Below are 17,992 nucleotides of genomic sequence, written 5' to 3'. Positions count from 1 at the left end.
CAGAAAGCAGCTGGCAGACCATTTTTCTGTACAAAACCTATAGGTGTTGCCTACCACCTTTGGGTTGCATTTAAATGCAATGTGGGTTTTTTGTTTTGTTTTTGCCCCTCCTTTTTGTTTTTGCCCCTGACCTGAATTACCAGGGTCCCTTCTGGGATTCACATTCATTTTTTTTTTTAAACAACAGCTGAATCTCACTTGAAACTGCTGGTGAAGAGGTCATTCCCATCAGAGCAATTTGCATCACTATACTAACCGAACTCAGCCTCCTGGGTGTGGCCAAAATACTGCAGCAAGGTGTGATCAAGGTCATCCATATTCCATTGCCTTAGCCATAAGAAGTACAGTGATGTGGTTCAGTTTGCAGATAAGGAGATTAGCCTGCCCAATCATAAGATAACGCTGTTAAAAATGAGCCTCTGCAAGGAACTTGTGATGACTCATAGCTGGGAGAGAAACAGCAACTGAAAAAGTAATCAGTGTGGCTCTGGTTCTGTTTTAAACAGCCTGTTCCAAGCTGGCGCTCTTCATAATACAGCTCCCATCAACCACAGCTGCATAGGACTGATGGGATTTGTAATCCAAAACATTCGGGGGGGTCACCTGGTTGCCAGAGGGTTGGTTAAAAGGAAGAGCGGAAGTTTTACAAGATCATAGAATCAGCCCATCCTTGAAAGCTGGCAACAGGTGAAGAGAAAGAATAAACATGCATGCCTGAAGTATTTTCCTCTCACCATCACATCAATTGGCTCTCCATCAACTTATATTAAGAAGAGGTTTAAGGCCAACTTTCAGATGGCTTTAGGCCCTACTACAGTTCAACTTATAAATTAAGTTCTGAGTCCCACTAAGGTTGCAATTCTAACCCACTTACCTAAGAGTCAGATCCACTGAGTACTTCAGAGTAGACATGGTTAGGATTGTGGTGTACTAGTCTCTCGACCCTGAAAAGTGTTATCTGATAACCGAGGCATGTGTTTTCCACCCTATTCTTGTGATTGTAATCTGTTTCACCTGGTTTTAGTTTTTAATTGTTGTACTCTGCCCAGGGACCTACAGGTGAAGGATGCATAGTAAATGCAATGGTGATTATGGAAACCAGGCAGCAATTTAACACTTTTGCAAAGGCCAATGGATTCATACTGGTCTCTTTGGACAAGAATATAAAGAAGGATAACAATGTTAGATCTGAAAAGTAGAGATAAACACACATCTTTTTATGTTTCAGTTCTGCAACACAATCCCTTCCCCCTACACTCATTTACAGGAACAGAGTATGCAAATATTCAAATGCAGCATGCCTGTAAATACAAGCTGCTGCAGAGCAAAATCAGAAGAGGTATCTTGCCTTGCATGTCCTGGTGGAGTTACCAGGTGCATCTAGCTGGCTATTGTGGGAAAGCAGCAGCTGAACTAGATGGGCCTGTGGTCTGATTCAGCAGGGCTCATCTCCTATTCCTGTCTCAGAATGTCAGTTTGGCATGATATAAACTTCATTAATACATTTTTACTGCCATCAATTCAGTTGGCATTAAAAAAAAAATTCAGTGTATTCAGGGTTGTGGGCCCAAGCTTGTGGTACTCTCCGCCACCTGAAATTAGACAAGCACCCTCCTTGCTGAACATCAGGTGCTTGACTAAGGTTTCATTGTTCCAAGAGGCATGTTAAGGTAATGTCTGGTTTTTTATATCAGCACCAAACCACTCACAGCTGTCCATGGAGGCGCAGGTCAATTCTGTGTCCAGGGCAGCTGTTTATCAGCTCCATCTGGTACACAAGCTGAGACCCTACCTGGTTATCTCTCGCTTGGACTACTGCAATGCGCTCTACGTGGGGCTACCTTTGAAGGTGACCCAGAAACTACAACTAATCCAGAATGTGGCAGCTAGACTGGTGACTGGGAGCGGCCGCCGAGACCACATAACACTGGTCTTGAAAGACCTACACTGGCTCCCAGTATGTTTCTGAGCACAATTCAAAATATTGGTGCTGAACTTTAAAGCCCTAAACGACCTCGGTCCAGTATATCTGAAGGAGCGTCTCCACACACATCGTTCTGCCCGGACACTGAGGTCCAGTGCTGAGGGCCTTCTGGCAGTTCCCTCACTGCGAGAAGCCCAAGTTACAGGGAACCAGGCAGAGGCCCTTCTTAGCAGTGGCACCCGCCCTGTGGAACACCCTCACACGAGGTGTCAAAGAGGAAAAACAACTACCAGACTTTTAGAAGACATCTGAAGTCAGCCCTTTTTAGGGAATCTTAATTCCCTAATATATATTGTTTTTTGATCTTTTGTTAGAAGCCACCCAGAGTGGCTGGGGAAACCCAGCCAGATGGGTGGGGAATGAATGAATGAATGAATGCTACAGATGAAGCCCTTGCAAAATGACTGGGGAAATGCTTACATGTTTACCTGAGTTTTCAAAGGAAGCAAGTTCTCAATGTGAGGGGGCAGACCACCTGCAGGAGCGCTACGCCATGTCCTGTTATGGGCTGGCACTATTAAGGGAATGCTCTTGCTTGCAAGCTTCAGTCAAAACAGACAGCAGGTAATGGGGAATTAGTCCCTCTGCGCAGAGTACAAGAATATCCAGCCAAAGGCTGGCTCTGCTGGAAACCCTCATCCCATCGGGTTTATTAGGTGTAAGGATTTCTCTCTCTCTCGCCAGTATGGTGTAGTGGTTAAGAGCGGTAGTCACGTAATCTGGGTAACCGGGTTCGCGTCTCCGCTCCTCCACATGCAGCTGCTGGGTGACCTTGGACCAGTCACACTTCTCTGAAGTCTCTCAGCCCCGCTCACCTCACAGAGTGTTTGTTGTGGGGGAGGAAGGGAAAGGAGAATGTTAGCCGCTTTGAGACTCCTTAAAGGGAGTGAAAGGCGGGATATCAAATCCAAACTCTTCTTCTTCTTCTTTCTCTCCCCTCCCCATCCTGTGGGTTTGTGCAGTCACTAACTTGCCGTGGCACTCTGTAGAGATGTGCATCGATTTTCACAGTGAAATAAATGAGCTCTCTTCATTTTTATAATGAAAATGAAAGGGGAAGAAAACAAATTGGAAAGGGGAGGGAATGAAACCCACTTAGAGCAGGCACCCCCAAACTCAGCCCTCCAGATGTTTTGGGACTACAATTCCCATCATCCCTGACCACTGGTCCTGTTAGCTAGGGATGATGGGAGTTGTCATCCCAAAACATCTGGAGGGCAGAGTTTGGGGATGCCTGACTTAGGGCTTCCCCACCCCCCATTCATTTTCAAGTTGCTTTGCACTGGCTACATAGTCTGAAATGTGATGCATATGTGCCTCTCTCTGGGGCATAGAACGCATGTGAAATCAAGTAAGACAAACTGTAAAGCTCTACCTTGTATGTGGATAACCCTTATGCTATGCCTGTACTGGGTGGTTTTAAAAATTGGCTGGTTCCTCATGTAGCCTTGGCCACCCTGGTGTGCTTTAGATGTTTTGAATTACAACCCCACCAGAAGCCGCCAGCACAGTTTAAGCCATGGGTAGGCAAACTAAGGCCCGGGGGCCAGATCCGGCCCAACTGCCTTCTAAATCTGGCCCGTGGATGGTCCGGAAATCAGCATGTTTTTACATGAGTCGAATGTGTCCTTTTATTTAAAATGCATCTCTGGGTTATTTGTGGGGCATAGGAATTAATTCTTTCCTCCCCCCCCAAAAAAAAAATAGTCCGGCCCCCCACAAGGTCTGAGGGACAGTGGACCGGTCGCCTGCTGAAAAAGTTTGCTGACCCCTGGTCTAAGCTATCTGAAATGTGGCAGGTCTGATACTGTTTGTATATATGAACAAAGGCAAATCCTATGCCATTTAGGTGAGGATCACCAAAAGGTTGCAGTCTGCTGAAGATTGGATGGATCTGCCATTGAAATCAATGCAGAAAAAGAAACAAGAATAACCATCAAGAAACAAAAGGAATGCAATGAATATAAATGGAAAATGTAACTTAATATGGAATTAAATGGGAAAACAATGCCCCCCGCCCCGTATAAGCCAGATCCTATAGATGTGATGGAACATGGGGGAAATATATAAACACATTGAAGCCTATAGACAACTTGTTGCTGTTGAGCTGCTTGTTGGACATCAATCCCAGCAGATATGGGCAATGGTCAGCTATAATGGGAGTTACAGTTCAGCAACTTCAGGAAGGCGACAGCTTCCCATCACAAAACTAAATGGTATACAGAACCAGCTGAAGTATACACCTGCTATACTGCAATAACCATTTCCAAAGGGGTTATGTTTAATAAGTACCATAATAGCGTATCTCTGTCTCATTTTCTGCACAGGAAACAAGATTTGCAGTAACTACTCAAGCACAAGCTACATTGAGATATTACTGTATATTGTAGAATCAGGGTGCTAGAACCTTGAGTATCTAAAGAACTGCTACAAGGACAAAACAAAAATGTCTCTAGAAAGAAGCTGCCATTGGTAATGCATAGACTGGTGTACAGTATTTATCCCAACAGAAACATCCCTTTTTTTAGTCTTCAAGTTCAAGTCTGCTGTATACAAGTCACTTAAAAAGGCACAGTTTTGTTTACAATACATATGAAAAAACAGTTTAAGCAAAGTTATTGAATCACCGTTCAGTACAGCACAAGGCCCCCAAAAAAACAACCCCACACACTATATAAAAAGTCATACCTACTCACAAAACACATAGCATTAGAAAAGCAAAAAAATTCTAACAGTCCAAGACTTCCAGGCACATTATAGAACTAGTAACATAAATATGCAAGACAATTAAGAGTCAAACATAATGATGTGATGCAATCATTCCTTTCCCAACGGTATTATTTCCAATATTAAGAACCGAAAAGCACATATATTTGTGCAACAAGCTTGTGTGTCTACCTCAAAGAAAGATAAGCTTCCATCACTAGAAAGTTATCCAGTAAAATAATGGTAAGGAATAATTGTATATCTCAACTAGAAAGCCTAACTTCAAACGTTTGCTAACATACACAAATAAGGTGGGCAAGGTAATCTTCATTTTAATATTCCTATAAACAGGAAGGAGAATGGTTTCTGGAAACAAAAGATGAAGGCTAAGGACCTACACAGACCTATTTGCTAATACTTTATTTCAGTTAGGCAAACCTCTAAACAAGTGTACCTAGGACCACAGTCAAACACTGAAGCGTTCCTGAGTTTATAAATATGTCTGTGGTGTTTGTCCATGAAGCTGAGAGAAGCTTAACAGTATTGGGTAACCACTGAAATAAGGTAAAACGTTTATGTAACTTAAAAAAATGAACAACTGGCTGAAATTCAGGATATCCTAGTATGGAAGTAAACAGAAAAATGGCTCTGAGGAACTGCAGATGTCAAGCATTAGACTCAAATATTAATTTGTAGACAGATGAAGACTACCACCACATATTTCTTAAAACTTCTAAGTTATTTGGACTAAATGGTCAAATTAGACCACTTTATAGTAGAATGGTTGCTTTTTTTTAACTCGTTAAAAAAAAATAGTTAAGCTGGTAGTATTTCAAGTGAAGGCGAGTATTGGTCAAGTGATCATCTGTCTCTATACTTATATTTTATAGCCTGAGACATTGGAAATGTTTGTCACTGTTTTTTGGGTCTAGAAGGTCCAACATACCACAACGACCCTCACTTGCATGCCTGCTTCAGGCTCTGTTCTGTGGAGGAAGCTGGCTAAACCACACTGAGCAATGGAGGTTAAGCAGACGTTGATGGGAAGAAGTCAGGTCACACAAGATTCTTCCCCTGCCCCATAGACAATTCGCTCGTCATTCAGAGTTCAATGCCATACAGTCTATCACATTTTAATAGCTGTGTTCAAATGTTAACAGCAAGGGTGGGGGACCTGTGGCCCTCCAGAAGTTGCTAACCTGCAACTCCCACCAACAGCCAAGAATGATGGGAGGTGTGGCCCAGCAACATCTGGCAGGTCAAAGGTTAGCCACGCCCGTTAGGTTAAGAGGATATACAGTATACACAGATCGCTGCAAGTGTATGGCTGACCCTGAGTAGTTCTGTAACTGCATTTGGACTACAAAGTGATGTGCCGCCTGCTCTGCCTTGGTTAAAAAGGCCAATATAAAAACAAACCCACCCATCCATCCATCCGTCATAAAAAGGTTCTAGAAAGTCATGTACAAAAACGAAAAGAGCAAACCCCCACTCACACAAACACTATTGTACTGATATGTTTCCGAGCCATGAATAAAATGTAGTAAAGTCATTCTGTGAGGAGCACACGGTTACAACAATGTGGTTTACAACCTAAATGTAACACTTAGTGATTGTGTAGAAATAACTGATGATCAGCCTAAGATTGATCTCGCCTTCATTGCCTACACATGAAAAATACAAACAGCAAGTCAACCGATAATATTTTTTTTGAAGAAGGAAAAAACCACAACGCAAGATGCCCTCAGTAATTATACTGACGCTGGCAAGGCTGGTGAACAAACAATCCGTTGTTCTTGAGTTGCCGAGAGTAGCAATCCCTGGTGAGGTTTTGGCGACGGAGGCAGTTTCTGTTCAGATATTGTCTTTCGTTGTGTTCTTTTATCCACTGGGAGGGACGAAAACTCTTGGTCTGTTCGAGAAAGGTTGAGTGAGCAGTGATTGCTGCAAAATAGCATCGGATGTGTTGACCCCTTTCACCTTGGGCTTCTGATCTAGAATTCAAAGGAGAGAGAGGTTATGGCACAACCACTGATGGTCTGCGTGTCAAGACGCTCTGGTGACAGCGACACAAGTCAGTGTGTGCTTGTGGCTGGCACAAAGGTAGCTCTTTGTCGTGTGGTAATGATCTGGTTCTGTGGGTTAAAGAATCCTGCTTAGGGGCAGCATCAAGGGTGGGCATGGCTGGGCAGCTGCCATGCCCCAGTGTGTGTCTCTCAGAGGGTGGTCTCTGCTGATCTCTGGCCCTGCTGCTGCTCCTGAGAGTAAGGAGAAGAGACCTCTACATATGCCTTTGCCTTCTCTCCTCGGGAAGGTGCTATGGATTGGGTCCAGAGGGAGAGGCAAATGAAAAGGCCCAGGAGAGCTAACATGGAGCCCTTCAGAGGTTGCTGGATGACATCTCTCATCTATCACAGCCTGAATAGCCAATGGTCAGGGAGGGCGGGAGATTTTTTAAAAGAAATGTTGTGATGGTGGATTGGCATTACAAAATGTTTAAAACAAATACACCCTTCCTATCCTAGTACATAAGAGAATACAGTTAAACAAATCTTGTTTATATTTTTGACTGTTTCATCTTTTTGGCACTATTCAGCAAATGAAGTGGGAGTGTGAGGTGGTTTGTTGCTGCTGGAATTACTGAAGCCTTTGTTGCTTCTATGATATACAGTGGTACCTCGAGTTACAGACACTTCAGGTTACATACACTTCAGGTTACAGACTCCGCTAACCCAGAAATAGTACCTCAGGTTCAGAACTTTGCTTCAGGATGAGAACAGAAATTTTGCTCCGGCAGCGCGGCAGCAGCAGGAGGCCCCATTAGCTAAAGTGGTAATTCAGGATAAGAACAGTTTCAAGTTAAGAACGGACCTCCGGAAGAATTAAGTATTTAACCTGAGGTACTACTGTATTTAATAAAATCACACCATGTTAAATATATCTTTTTTGTTATGCCTTTATGTAAACACATGAACTTTGGATTAACTATTCAGATAGGGTCCAGTTCACGGTTCTATCCTACCAATATTCTAAAGTGGAATTTTCCAAATATTTCCAGCATCTTGTAAAAATTAACTAGCTGCTAATAGAAGAAAGCTGATTAGATCCTTATTCTTGCAGTCCGTATTTTGCCCATCCAAAATATTTACTAGTGCAAGCTCCCTAGGGTGGATGGGAGATGAAATCCTACACTATATGGAGGACCCTGTGCCCTGTTTCTGCTTTAGGCAAAGGGCTTGCACAGATTAATGTTCGCTATTGAGTTCAATGTACATAAACCCCCTTTGGGCTGGCGCTGGATGCATGTGGCCTGAATGCATCTGGTGGTGGACTCCTCCTTCATCATGTGAAGGTGTACTCTTGAGATAGATGGGCAGAAGTATTCTTGTGCCTGCAAAAGGATGGATGGATGGAAGGATTTATGTATGCATATATGGTCTGGAAGGGAGGCATGTGTGGTCTGAGTGTGCTTGTTAAAGAGAGGGGGACATGCATTGTGTGTATGTGAAAGGTAAACAGAAAGTTAAGGAGAGGATATGGGGTTCATTAAATCAGATCAGAACATTGTAGTAGGAGTATTCATGACGGGGGTGGGTAGGAAGGAGGGCGTACCATAAGGAGAAGAGAGGAAAATCCTTGCATGTACCAAGGATAAAAAAATCACGGGGGGGAGAGCATGGGCATATACCAAATGGGAAATTTGGTGGGGGAGGGAGTAGTGTCACAAATACAGAGAAATAGTAGAAATGTACCAGTGGGAAGAATCGGGGGTGAGGGGAAGAGAAATAGAGAAGGAAAACAGAGCGTACTAAGGAGTTTAGTCATGGGATGATGTGTGGGGTGTTCTGCACATGTTTGAAAAGCTTCTTTTGCACACAGGGAGTTTTGCTAGGTGTCTGGGGCTCACCCCACCACCAACGGAGCTCACCCCACCACCAACGGAGGATAACATTTCATACATCTGATGAAGTTGCCTGTATTCCAAAATGTGCTAATTTTAAAGGAATATTTTCTCCCTAGTGAACATTATTTATGTTCTGTACAAATCAAGGAGCAAATATCTTACCTAGGATTGCTTACATCACGAGGCTCTGTCTCCTCCTCCTCTTCTTCCTCCTCCTCCTCCTCATTACCACCACAGCTCGTCTTGTTGAGGCTGTGGCGGGTATTATGGACTGCATATACAGACATGCTGGGATGCTCGATCAGAAGGTTCTCCAAGGGGCTGGTTTCCACTTTGAGAGCGGTCAGGCCACCCGCAGTGAAACATGGAGGTGGTGTAATGAACCAGCTCTCTTCCATGGGGCACGAGTCAAACTGGATAAAGCAAGATTCACTGGCATCAGCCAAACATTCCAAGGAAGGAGGCAGACAAGAGCAGACGGGTGAATTGTCCACAGGCGATGCTTTATGGATATCTTCTTCTTCTTCCTCCTCCTCCTCCTCCACCTCCTCCTCCTCTTCAATCATTGAGAAGTTAGTACAGGTGTCTATTGGGAGTTACAACAGCCATTGAGATAGATGGGCGAGGTTGATTGACGCAGCCAGAGTTCAGATGGTTTACAGTAGGTGCAAAAATATGTCCCCACCTCAAGATATTGTTGGACTACAACTCTGCAAGCATTGGCCGTTCTGGCCGCATCTGAGAGTTGGAATTCAAGAACATCCAGAGAGCCATAGGTTCCCCAGTCTTAGTTTGCAAGGAACAAAATATCCACAATTTTATACCGCTAATGGATGCTGGGGAGACCTTTTAGGCAAGAAGTGTCTAATAAATGAAATAATCGGTTGTACTCACCTATGATTATTGGTTGCCAGTGAAATTTTTTTTTAGTAGTGCTATGGAATATTCTCCCCTCCCCCCCCCACATGCCCCTTAAATGTGTCCTGGGGTTTTCCCCAACCTCTGGAGCAGATTTGGGGATGGCGTGAACATTCATGGGGGCAAAATCCCACTAATTCTTGCTAGCACAAGAATAGGGGCACTAGTGCAATAGGCAGTGTAAAAACAGAGGAATGACAAAATCTGTTCAGATCTCTACATGGGATGATGATTCTGTTTCCATGGTAGAGCAGGGCATAAATGCCCACTCCTCCTCTATAGGAATAAGGATACAGGTGGCGACCATTTCATGTGGGGGTTCCAATCCTAGCACCAATGCATAAGCATGCATTGCCCTGTTACACCCGCCATGCCCCTCTTCTGGGTCCAAAAGGACCTGCATGTTGGTGATAGCATGTCAACTGGTCATCGCCCGTTTTACGCTAAGGTAAGCAGGTGGCGCTGTGGGTTAAAGCCTCAGCGCCTAGGGCTTGCCGATCGAAAGGTCGGCGGTTCGAATCCCTGCGGCGGGGTGCGCTCCCGTTGTTCGGTCCCAGCGCCTGCCAACCTAGCAGTTCGAAAGCACTCTTGGGTGCAAGTAGATAAATAGGGGCCGCTTACTAGCGGGAAGGTAAACGGTGTTTTCGTGTGCGGCTCTGGCTCGCCAGAGCAGCGATGTCACGCTGGCCACGTGACCCGGAAGTGTCTTCGGACAGCGCTGGCCCCCGGCCTCTTGAGTGAGATGGGCGCACAACCCTAGAGTCTGTCAAGACTGACCCGTACGGGCAGGGGTACCTTTACCTTTAAGCATCTGAACCAACCCACAAATCCTTCCAGAGGGTGGGGGGTGGCTTACAGTCTACAATAGCTGAACAAAGTTGGGGCAAGGGAAGGGGGAAGAGAGGAGAGATCAACCATTTATAATTACTGAGTTGTGGAAATTGCTTGGCAGTATGGAACTTGGCCCAGGAAAATGCCTTGTGTTGAGGGCAAGATACTTTCCCAGCTTCAACAAGCTGTTTTTTATTTTATTGTTTCCCTTACACAATTTCTTGTTTAACATGAAATATTCCCTTCCATTTAAAAATAAACACGCCTTTGTAAACAGAAAATAAAGTTTGCTTCCTGATGCAGAAATGATATTGAAACGGAGATCTTACCGATAAAATCCACCAGAATCCACTCCTCCTCTTCTTTCTCGCTGAACTCTGGCTCTTGCCTGGGCAAATTATTGATTTCTCCCACGAACATATTATTCAGCCTCTGGAACATTACTAAGGCAATAACAAGACTCTGGCTGGAACGTCTTCGTATGCAAGAGTTAAGGTACAGGTTCACAATGTACTAGCCAAGGGCGCAGGTAGAAGATTAAAGTGCACAAATACTTTTATCTGCTTAGGCACAGAACATGGGGAGGCATGGCTTTCTTTGTAAACGGTTGCTACAAAATCCTGCAAAAAAGACAGGGGAAAAAACAAGTCTTAATGCTACATGCACACACAGAAAACATATACTGTTCAGGGGCTATCCCACACATTAGGACCCTCGTACCTACGGGACCGCCTCTCCTGGTATGCCCCACAGAGAAACTTACGGTCTTCAAATAAAAACATCTTGAAGGTCCCAGGCCACAGAGAAGTTAGGCTGGCCTCAACTAGAGCCAGGGCTTTTTCGGCCGTGGCTCCGATCTGGTGGAACACTCTGTCGCAAGAGACCAGGGCCCTGCGGGACTTGACATCTTTCCGCAGGGCCTGCAAGACAGAACTGTTCCACCAGGCCTTTGACCTGGGCACAGCCTGACTCCCTCCCTCGGTTATCTTCGCAGAGCTCTGGCCCAATGGTTGCCAGTGGCTTGAATTAATTAATTTTATAATGAATGATTTTAGAGTGTTGTTGTGCTGTACTTTTGTACTGTTTTATTGTTGTTAGCTGCCCTGAGCCTGGCTTCGGCTGGGGAGGGCGGGATATAAATAAAAATTATTATTATTATTTATTATTATTATTATTATTATTATTATTATTATTATTATTATTATTATTATTATAACATGGCAGCAACCCGTATTTGTCACTGAGCCACGTGAAGCTGCAGGCCCCATTTTCAAGTAGATTCACTGGCACAATAAAAGGGCAGTTTCAAATTTCTATAGAGGGGAGCTGGTTCCAATGGTGTCTTCAAGTACAAAACAACCAGTGGCTTTTCAAAAGCATTACAGTGGTACCTCGGGTCACATACGCTTCAGGTTACAGACTCCGCTAACCCAGAAATAGTGCTTCAGGTTAAGAACTTTGCTTCAGGATGAGAACAGAATTCGTGCTCCAGAGGCACGGCAGCAGCAGGAAGCCCCATTAGCTAAAGTGGTGCTTCAGGTTAAGAACAGTTTCAGGTTAAGTACTTAACCCGAAGTACCACTGTAGTTCCATTTTTTAAAAAAGAGAAAACAATACCACTATAGAAAATCTGAGATAATTGCAGGGCAATTACGATTCCTCATCTCTCTCATCTTTATACTTGCCCATATATGTGAAACCAGGCTCACAGGGTAACCAGCTCTGCCCATTGAACCATCATATTGTGCTTGCCATCCCCACTGCTCCTCCAGAGGTCCCCCCCCTCCCCAGTCCTGGCTGGAGGTGCATATAAAGCATGTGCTCTATCACCAAATTAGAATGCTTTCCTTCTCTCTAGTCTCCAACAGTAGTTAGTTTCCCAGAAGCGCTAGGGCTTAAGGTTGTATCTAAAGAACAGCCCGTGTTCTGGAACTCCTGGTTCTTAATCCAAAAGTTTTCTTCAGAGATGTTTCACCTCAGCTGCAAGGACAAACTTCTCACCCTCCTTCTCATCTCTTATTAAGTGTTCTAAGGATGAGCTCTGGCGCCTGCTCCTTTACAGAAATGAAAGTCCATCAGTTCTATACCACCTTCACCGTTTCAAAGATCAGCAATATCACTGTTTCCAGCAGGGGGCTCAAAAGTGCAGGTTTTAAGTTAAAAGTAGCCCACTTATCAGGATAGCATCCTGCAGTGAGATTCCACTTGCACAGGTAGGGAGTCTCACTAGCTTATGGAAATTGTCTTAATGCTGATGATATTGAGACACAGAGAGTTCTTGCTTGAGGGCATGCGGCAGCCAGATAACGTGAAAGTAATACAGTTTACATAATCTCATGAACCGCAATCTGATCTATGTTTCCCAAACTTACTGTAAATGGGCAGTATTAAAATGTTGAGGGGAAACCAAGTAAGAAACACACACAAAGACTGGTAGAAAGCAGAGGAACGGAACAAAGCCCAGGACAGGCTTCTCTAAGGAGGTCCGATCCCTACCCTCTTAAGTCACCCCAATATTTCCCAGTCAGGCACCATCCTGTACACAGCATTATCTGATTCCTTTTATTAATTTTCAGAGCTCCAGTGCTGGGGGCTCTTTTTCTTCAGGGCTTTTGCTACTTAGGAATTCTTTCCCAGATACACCTTGATGCACCCGGGGCGGGGGGGGGGGGAGAGAGAATCACCACCCATGTTCTAGGCATTTGGGTAAGCTGCCTGGAATTTCCCCCCAGATGTACCTTAAATGATACTTGTGCCTCTTCTCACTACCCCTTGCTTAAATCTACTTCTCCCCAAAGTCACAGGCTAGAGCAGGGGGCAGCAAACTTTTTCAGCAGGGGGCCGGTCCACTGTCCCTCAGACCTTGTGGGGGGCCGGACTATATTTTGAAAAAAAAGAATGAATGAATTCCTATGCCCCACAAATAACCCAGAGATGCATTTTAAATAAAAGGACACATTCTACTACCAGACAGGCCCTACAAATAACCTAGAGATGCATCTTAAATAAAAGGACAGATTCTACTCATGTAAAAACATGTAAAAACTCATGTAAAAACCTTCTAAATCCAGTCATTGGCCCAGATCCGGCCCCTAGGCCTTAGTTTGCCTACCCATGGGCTAGAGTGAGTGACTTTTTTTGGCGGGGTTTTGTTTACACATGAGGAGAACTGTGTTAATTGTTTAATTTTGTAGCCAACACTGCCCTGAAGTCTCAGGGCAGAGAACAATAGATTAAAAGGCACCACAGAACACCCAGTTAACTCCTCCGCCTTTTCCCCATAAGCTCTTCCGTTTTTAACTCTGCAGCCACTCAATCGTCCAAAAGCAAAAGCCTTGTAGAGAGATTCTCAGGCATGGGTGGGTCTCCCTTAGGCAGATTCAGTCCACCCATCTAGCCTATGCTCAGGCTAGCAGATTCTCCAGGGTCTCTCAGGGAGGGGGCACTGTCTTGAGTGGGTTATATAGTGTAAAGCATTGTTTGCCCTTCACCCGATAGTCCCAGGGCAGAAATATGCACATTCTAAATAAAAATGAAACAGTACTATTAAAACAGCATAAAACCAAATATGCAGCCACAACATTAATTCAAATGTGCAGTACACCTCAACTCTCCACCAAAGACTGGGCAAAGAGGTATGTCTGTGCCTGCTGCCAAAATGATACCAGTCTCAAGGCAGTGAGATGCATCTCAGAGGAGACCTTATTGCAAAGTTGAGCATCTCACTTCTGACAGCTCATTCAAAGCTGTGCAGCAGGCAGCAGCTAACAGGTAAATCATTTGATAAAATATTTGTTTGCACCATTTTTTCTTCTTGTTGATTTTCACTGCTTTCAAAGGCAGCTCCATGAAAACTGAAAACAGGTTGCAAAGCTTGAACAATGGCTGGCTCCCCCTAATCCAATCAGCACAACTTTGGTCTGATCAATATATAGAAGAGAATGAAGTTAACAGAAGAGACTGTGCTATTTCAGGCTGCCATTAGAGGGTGCCATCTTTTTTGAAAAAAAGTACTCTATTTGTATTTGCATTTGCATTTTGTTTTTTGTTACTACTGAGACAGAAAAAGACACCAATTAAGGGGAGACACAGATATGCTGAAAGACAGGAAAAAGATGGCCATGAAGAATGGATTGCAAATCAAATGATATTTACGATAAACATAGTGAAAGATAAAAAAAAAAAAAGATTTCTGCCCCGTATGCAGTTTGAAGTGGTGTTAATTTTACCATGGAAGAATTCTACTACCACATTCCACTACATGGGTGGGCAAAAGTCTTAAAGAGAACTTAAAAGTTTGAAACTGCCTATCGTAAGAGCTGAAAAGCAATCATGCAAGCATTCTCCACCCACCCACCCAAAACCATCTCCAAAAGCCCTCGGAAGCCTATCAGAATGCTCAGAGGTTGCATCAGACAAATGCTCGGAGGTTGCATCAAATGTGAAATGTACTTGCAAAGCAAAACAAATGCAAGTCCAGAACAGTTTGCCAAAGACTAGAGCCTTCTGTGGAAAAATATATACTTGTGAAACTTTAAAACACACAGGGGAAAAAAACAACTAACTTCCTTGTCCCACAAAGCATCAGGAACTCCTATTGGAAAGTTGCACAGCAGAATGCCCACTATACTCAGTGGGGAGGAGCCATGAAGTCTGATCAGCAGCTGCATGCAAAAGCAGAAGGTCCCAGCTTTGTTCTGGTGGCATCTCCAGGTAAAGCTGTAAAAGATCCCCATCTAAAAACCCTGGGGAGCTACTGCCAATCAGTGTAGACACTGGGTGGAACAATGGACAGGGGTCTCAAACTGCAGTCAATGAACCAGAGCTTCATCCAGGTTGTCTACAGTGCGGATCTGTGGTTCTGCCCTTACTGTATTGATTTTTATTGCTGCTTTTACATTTTATTGAATTGAAATCTGAATTCTGCAAAATGTAAATCGTAATACCATATGAAGCAATTAAACTGCAATTAAGAATAATAAGTCATCTAGCACGACACATCACAATTACTACAAACAGGCAGAGAAATCTTGAGTGGTCTGCCAGTTTTCAAGTGATCTATGGTAGAGTGTGTGTGTGTGTGTGTGTAAAATTTGGGAAGCACTGCCAAAGGAACCTTCCTAACTGTAGTTACATAATGAGTGACTTACACAACTGCTTATCCACAGGGGGTGCTGTGTGTGTGTTAAAGGAACCAACTCCTAGGAGCCGAGGTCCCTTTGGGGGCCCCATAAAATATTTGAGGGGGTCAGGGCACTGTCATTCAAATGGTATGTGCGAGCCACATCTTGTGATCAATTATGTAGGGCAGGGCTTACCTGGGCCCCCCAATATTTTATTTAAGTTGGCACCCCTGGGGGTGCGTGTTTACGAGAGCACATAGCTTGCTCTTGTCTGTTCATGTATATTGGGCTTCAGGATGGGGCCTCGGCAGGTATCGGGCCTCGGGGTGTCGACCCGGATTGCCCCCCTCTCCCCTCCCTTGGCGGCCGTGAGTCACCAGTTCCTGGTTTGTTTTGATCGCGCAAGTTGCCTCTTTCCCGGGCGGCGCCGCTTGGCTGCTCCGGCGAGGTTAGTCACACACCTGAACCCGACTCAACTTCGGAGTCCAAGATCCGCCCCGACGGGAAGAGACGGAAGCCTTACACCAAGGGAAAGGCGGTCTCTCGGCACTGTCAACAAAACAGGATATGCGGAAGGCGGGGGGAAAGCAACCCGATCCCTTTCCAGCCCCCTTGGGCGGATCAGGCAACCCCAGCTCCTCCTCGGCCTCAGTCCCCCCACTCCCTCTCCAGGGGGCGGGCAAGGACAGAGACAAAAGGGAGGGGGAGTTGCTCCAACCGCAAGGCCGGGTAGAAAGCGGGGAGAGGAAGCGGAGGGCATCCAGAAGGCGCGTGGATCGGCTGCACTGCCTGGGCAGTTGGCTTGGAAAGGACATCTCCAAGGCCGGAGAGCTCTCTGTCCACGCCCCACGGCCCTGGCCGCAGGACGACCTTCACCCCCGCCCTTTAGGGGGAAAAGGGAGGTCCCCTGCTCTCCGCCCGCCCAGCTCGGCGCCGGACTCCACCCTGCGCCTCCCTCGCCAGCAGTTTGAAACTCCGCTCCGGAGACGGAGCGCGCAAGGCAGGCGGGCAAACGCGCGCCCTTCTCCGCGGGTACATAAAGTTTGTCCGCGCCGGATTATTATTCCGCAGGAGCGCGCGCGGAACGGTGCCGGGATCCACGCGCGCGCCCGCAACTGATATTGAAAAGGGGATCCCGAGCTCCGATCCTACAGATCTGGCGATAGTAAGGTTGAAGGATGCGATCCTATGCCAGCTCACATCAGGATAAAATCACTTGGCACTGAGCACTCACAGAATTGCAACGCGGAGCCGTTTATTTGAAATCAAAAGTCGCACCGAAATCAGTGGGGCTCTCCTTTCAAGTTAGTATGTTAGGGATAGTGGTTTTTTTTTAAAAAAAAAACCTACTAATTTATATTTAACGGGCTATGGGCTGGACTGCTAGATCTCACGAAAATAAGAGTTAATTCCGCGAATTTTAATAAAACAACCCCACCACCACCACCAAACGAAAACACCCCTTAAGGTACTCGAGAGAACAAGTTATAAGACGCTTTTTCTTTTCTTTTTTTTTAACGATCTCAGCCTCAGATGAAACCCGCAGCAGGCTTAACCAGGAAGTAGGAACAACTGAATTTTGCAGGGCTCGCTTCCAGGGAAGCGGCTTCGCTGGCTGCGAGGCTGGCTGGCAAAACTACGCCACAAGTGGTTTGTGAGCAGCCCAGTCGGAAGGCGCTGCCGAGCGACGGACAAAGCTGGGAGGAGGATCGCGCAGTAATTTACCTTTAAGGAAGTAGAGCCGGGGGGGGGCGGGGAGGAAGAGAAGAGAAGACTTTGAGAGTTAGTTCTCCCTGCATGAACTCCGGTGTTATTCGCTCCCCTCCCCGCATCTCTGCATACAACTTTGCAGAGGGACGAGACGGACCCTTCCCAGAAAGCGGAACGCAGGAAAGGGCCAGTGGGTAAGCGATTCTGCCCAGCAGCCAGATATAAATATACTAAACTTTATAGGCGGAGGAGATGGTGGGAATCCCCCGTGCCCAGTTCTTAAAATAGACCAGATTTCCTTTTCTCTCCCTCCCCCCCTTGGCCGCATCCAAACGGAACGCGCACCCAACGCCAAGAATATCGCGCCTAAGGTCACTTGTGGCCAAAAAACACCCCCACACACCCGGTACAAAGGACGCCCGCAGCCCTTCACTCACCGTCCGCAAAGCAGCCGGGCAAATCCGGAGCCTGGACGGCGACGGAGTGAGGTAGATGGCGGGGAAGCTGCTCCTGCGGGCTCCCCGAGCCCTGTTGCACCGGCCAGTCTGCGCTCCCCGCAGAGCCTTTTGTTGTTATAGAATCCGGCGAACAGCTGATCGGCAGCGCCCGCCCCCTCGCCCGCCTCTTTTGCCTCGACGTTCCCACCCCGCGGCGCGCTGCTAGCAGGGGGCGCGCGAAGGAAGGGAAAGGGGGCGGGCCGCCCAGCCGCGCCTGCACCAATTGGGAGCCCCGCGGTGCTCCGGGACGCGCCGGGACAGGCTGTCACTAACGCACGTGACGCGGCTGTGCGAGCTGCGGAGCCAGACGAGGCGGCCT

The 17,992-nt window shown here is 46.0% G+C and overlaps 1 protein-coding gene across 5 annotated transcripts; it reads right to left on the bottom strand.

The window, feature by feature from the left end:
- Positions 1-4,243: 4,243 nt before the first annotated feature.
- Positions 4,244-17,791, bottom strand: TP53INP1 (tumor protein p53 inducible nuclear protein 1). Of its 5 annotated transcripts, XM_083451409.1 has the most exons (5): positions 15,928-16,033; positions 14,909-15,007; positions 10,673-10,963; positions 8,757-9,180; positions 4,244-6,684 (listed from the first exon to the last, which is right to left on the bottom strand). In XM_083451409.1, the coding sequence occupies exons 3-5, from the start codon at positions 10,782-10,784 to the stop codon at positions 6,435-6,437; spliced, it is 786 nt and encodes a 261-aa protein (XP_083307535.1). In that variant the 5' UTR covers positions 10,785-10,963; positions 14,909-15,007; positions 15,928-16,033; the 3' UTR covers positions 4,244-6,434. The 5 variants fall into 5 exon arrangements, with proteins under 5 accessions (XP_083307535.1, XP_083307532.1, XP_083307536.1 ...); XM_083451406.1 differs by lacking the exons at positions 14,909-15,007; positions 15,928-16,033 and adding an exon at positions 17,614-17,791; XM_083451410.1 differs by lacking the exons at positions 14,909-15,007; positions 15,928-16,033 and adding an exon at positions 17,614-17,771 and having other exon boundaries at positions 8,757-9,955; positions 10,314-10,963.
- Positions 17,792-17,992: the final 201 nt, after the last annotated feature.

Source organism: Podarcis tiliguerta, assembly GCF_965153285.1.
Source record: "Podarcis tiliguerta genome assembly, chromosome: 7".
NCBI lineage: Eukaryota > Metazoa > Chordata > Lepidosauria > Squamata > Lacertidae > Podarcis > Podarcis tiliguerta.
Note: the sequence above shows the minus strand (reverse complement) of the source record. Positions and strands in the feature narration are given on the sequence as shown.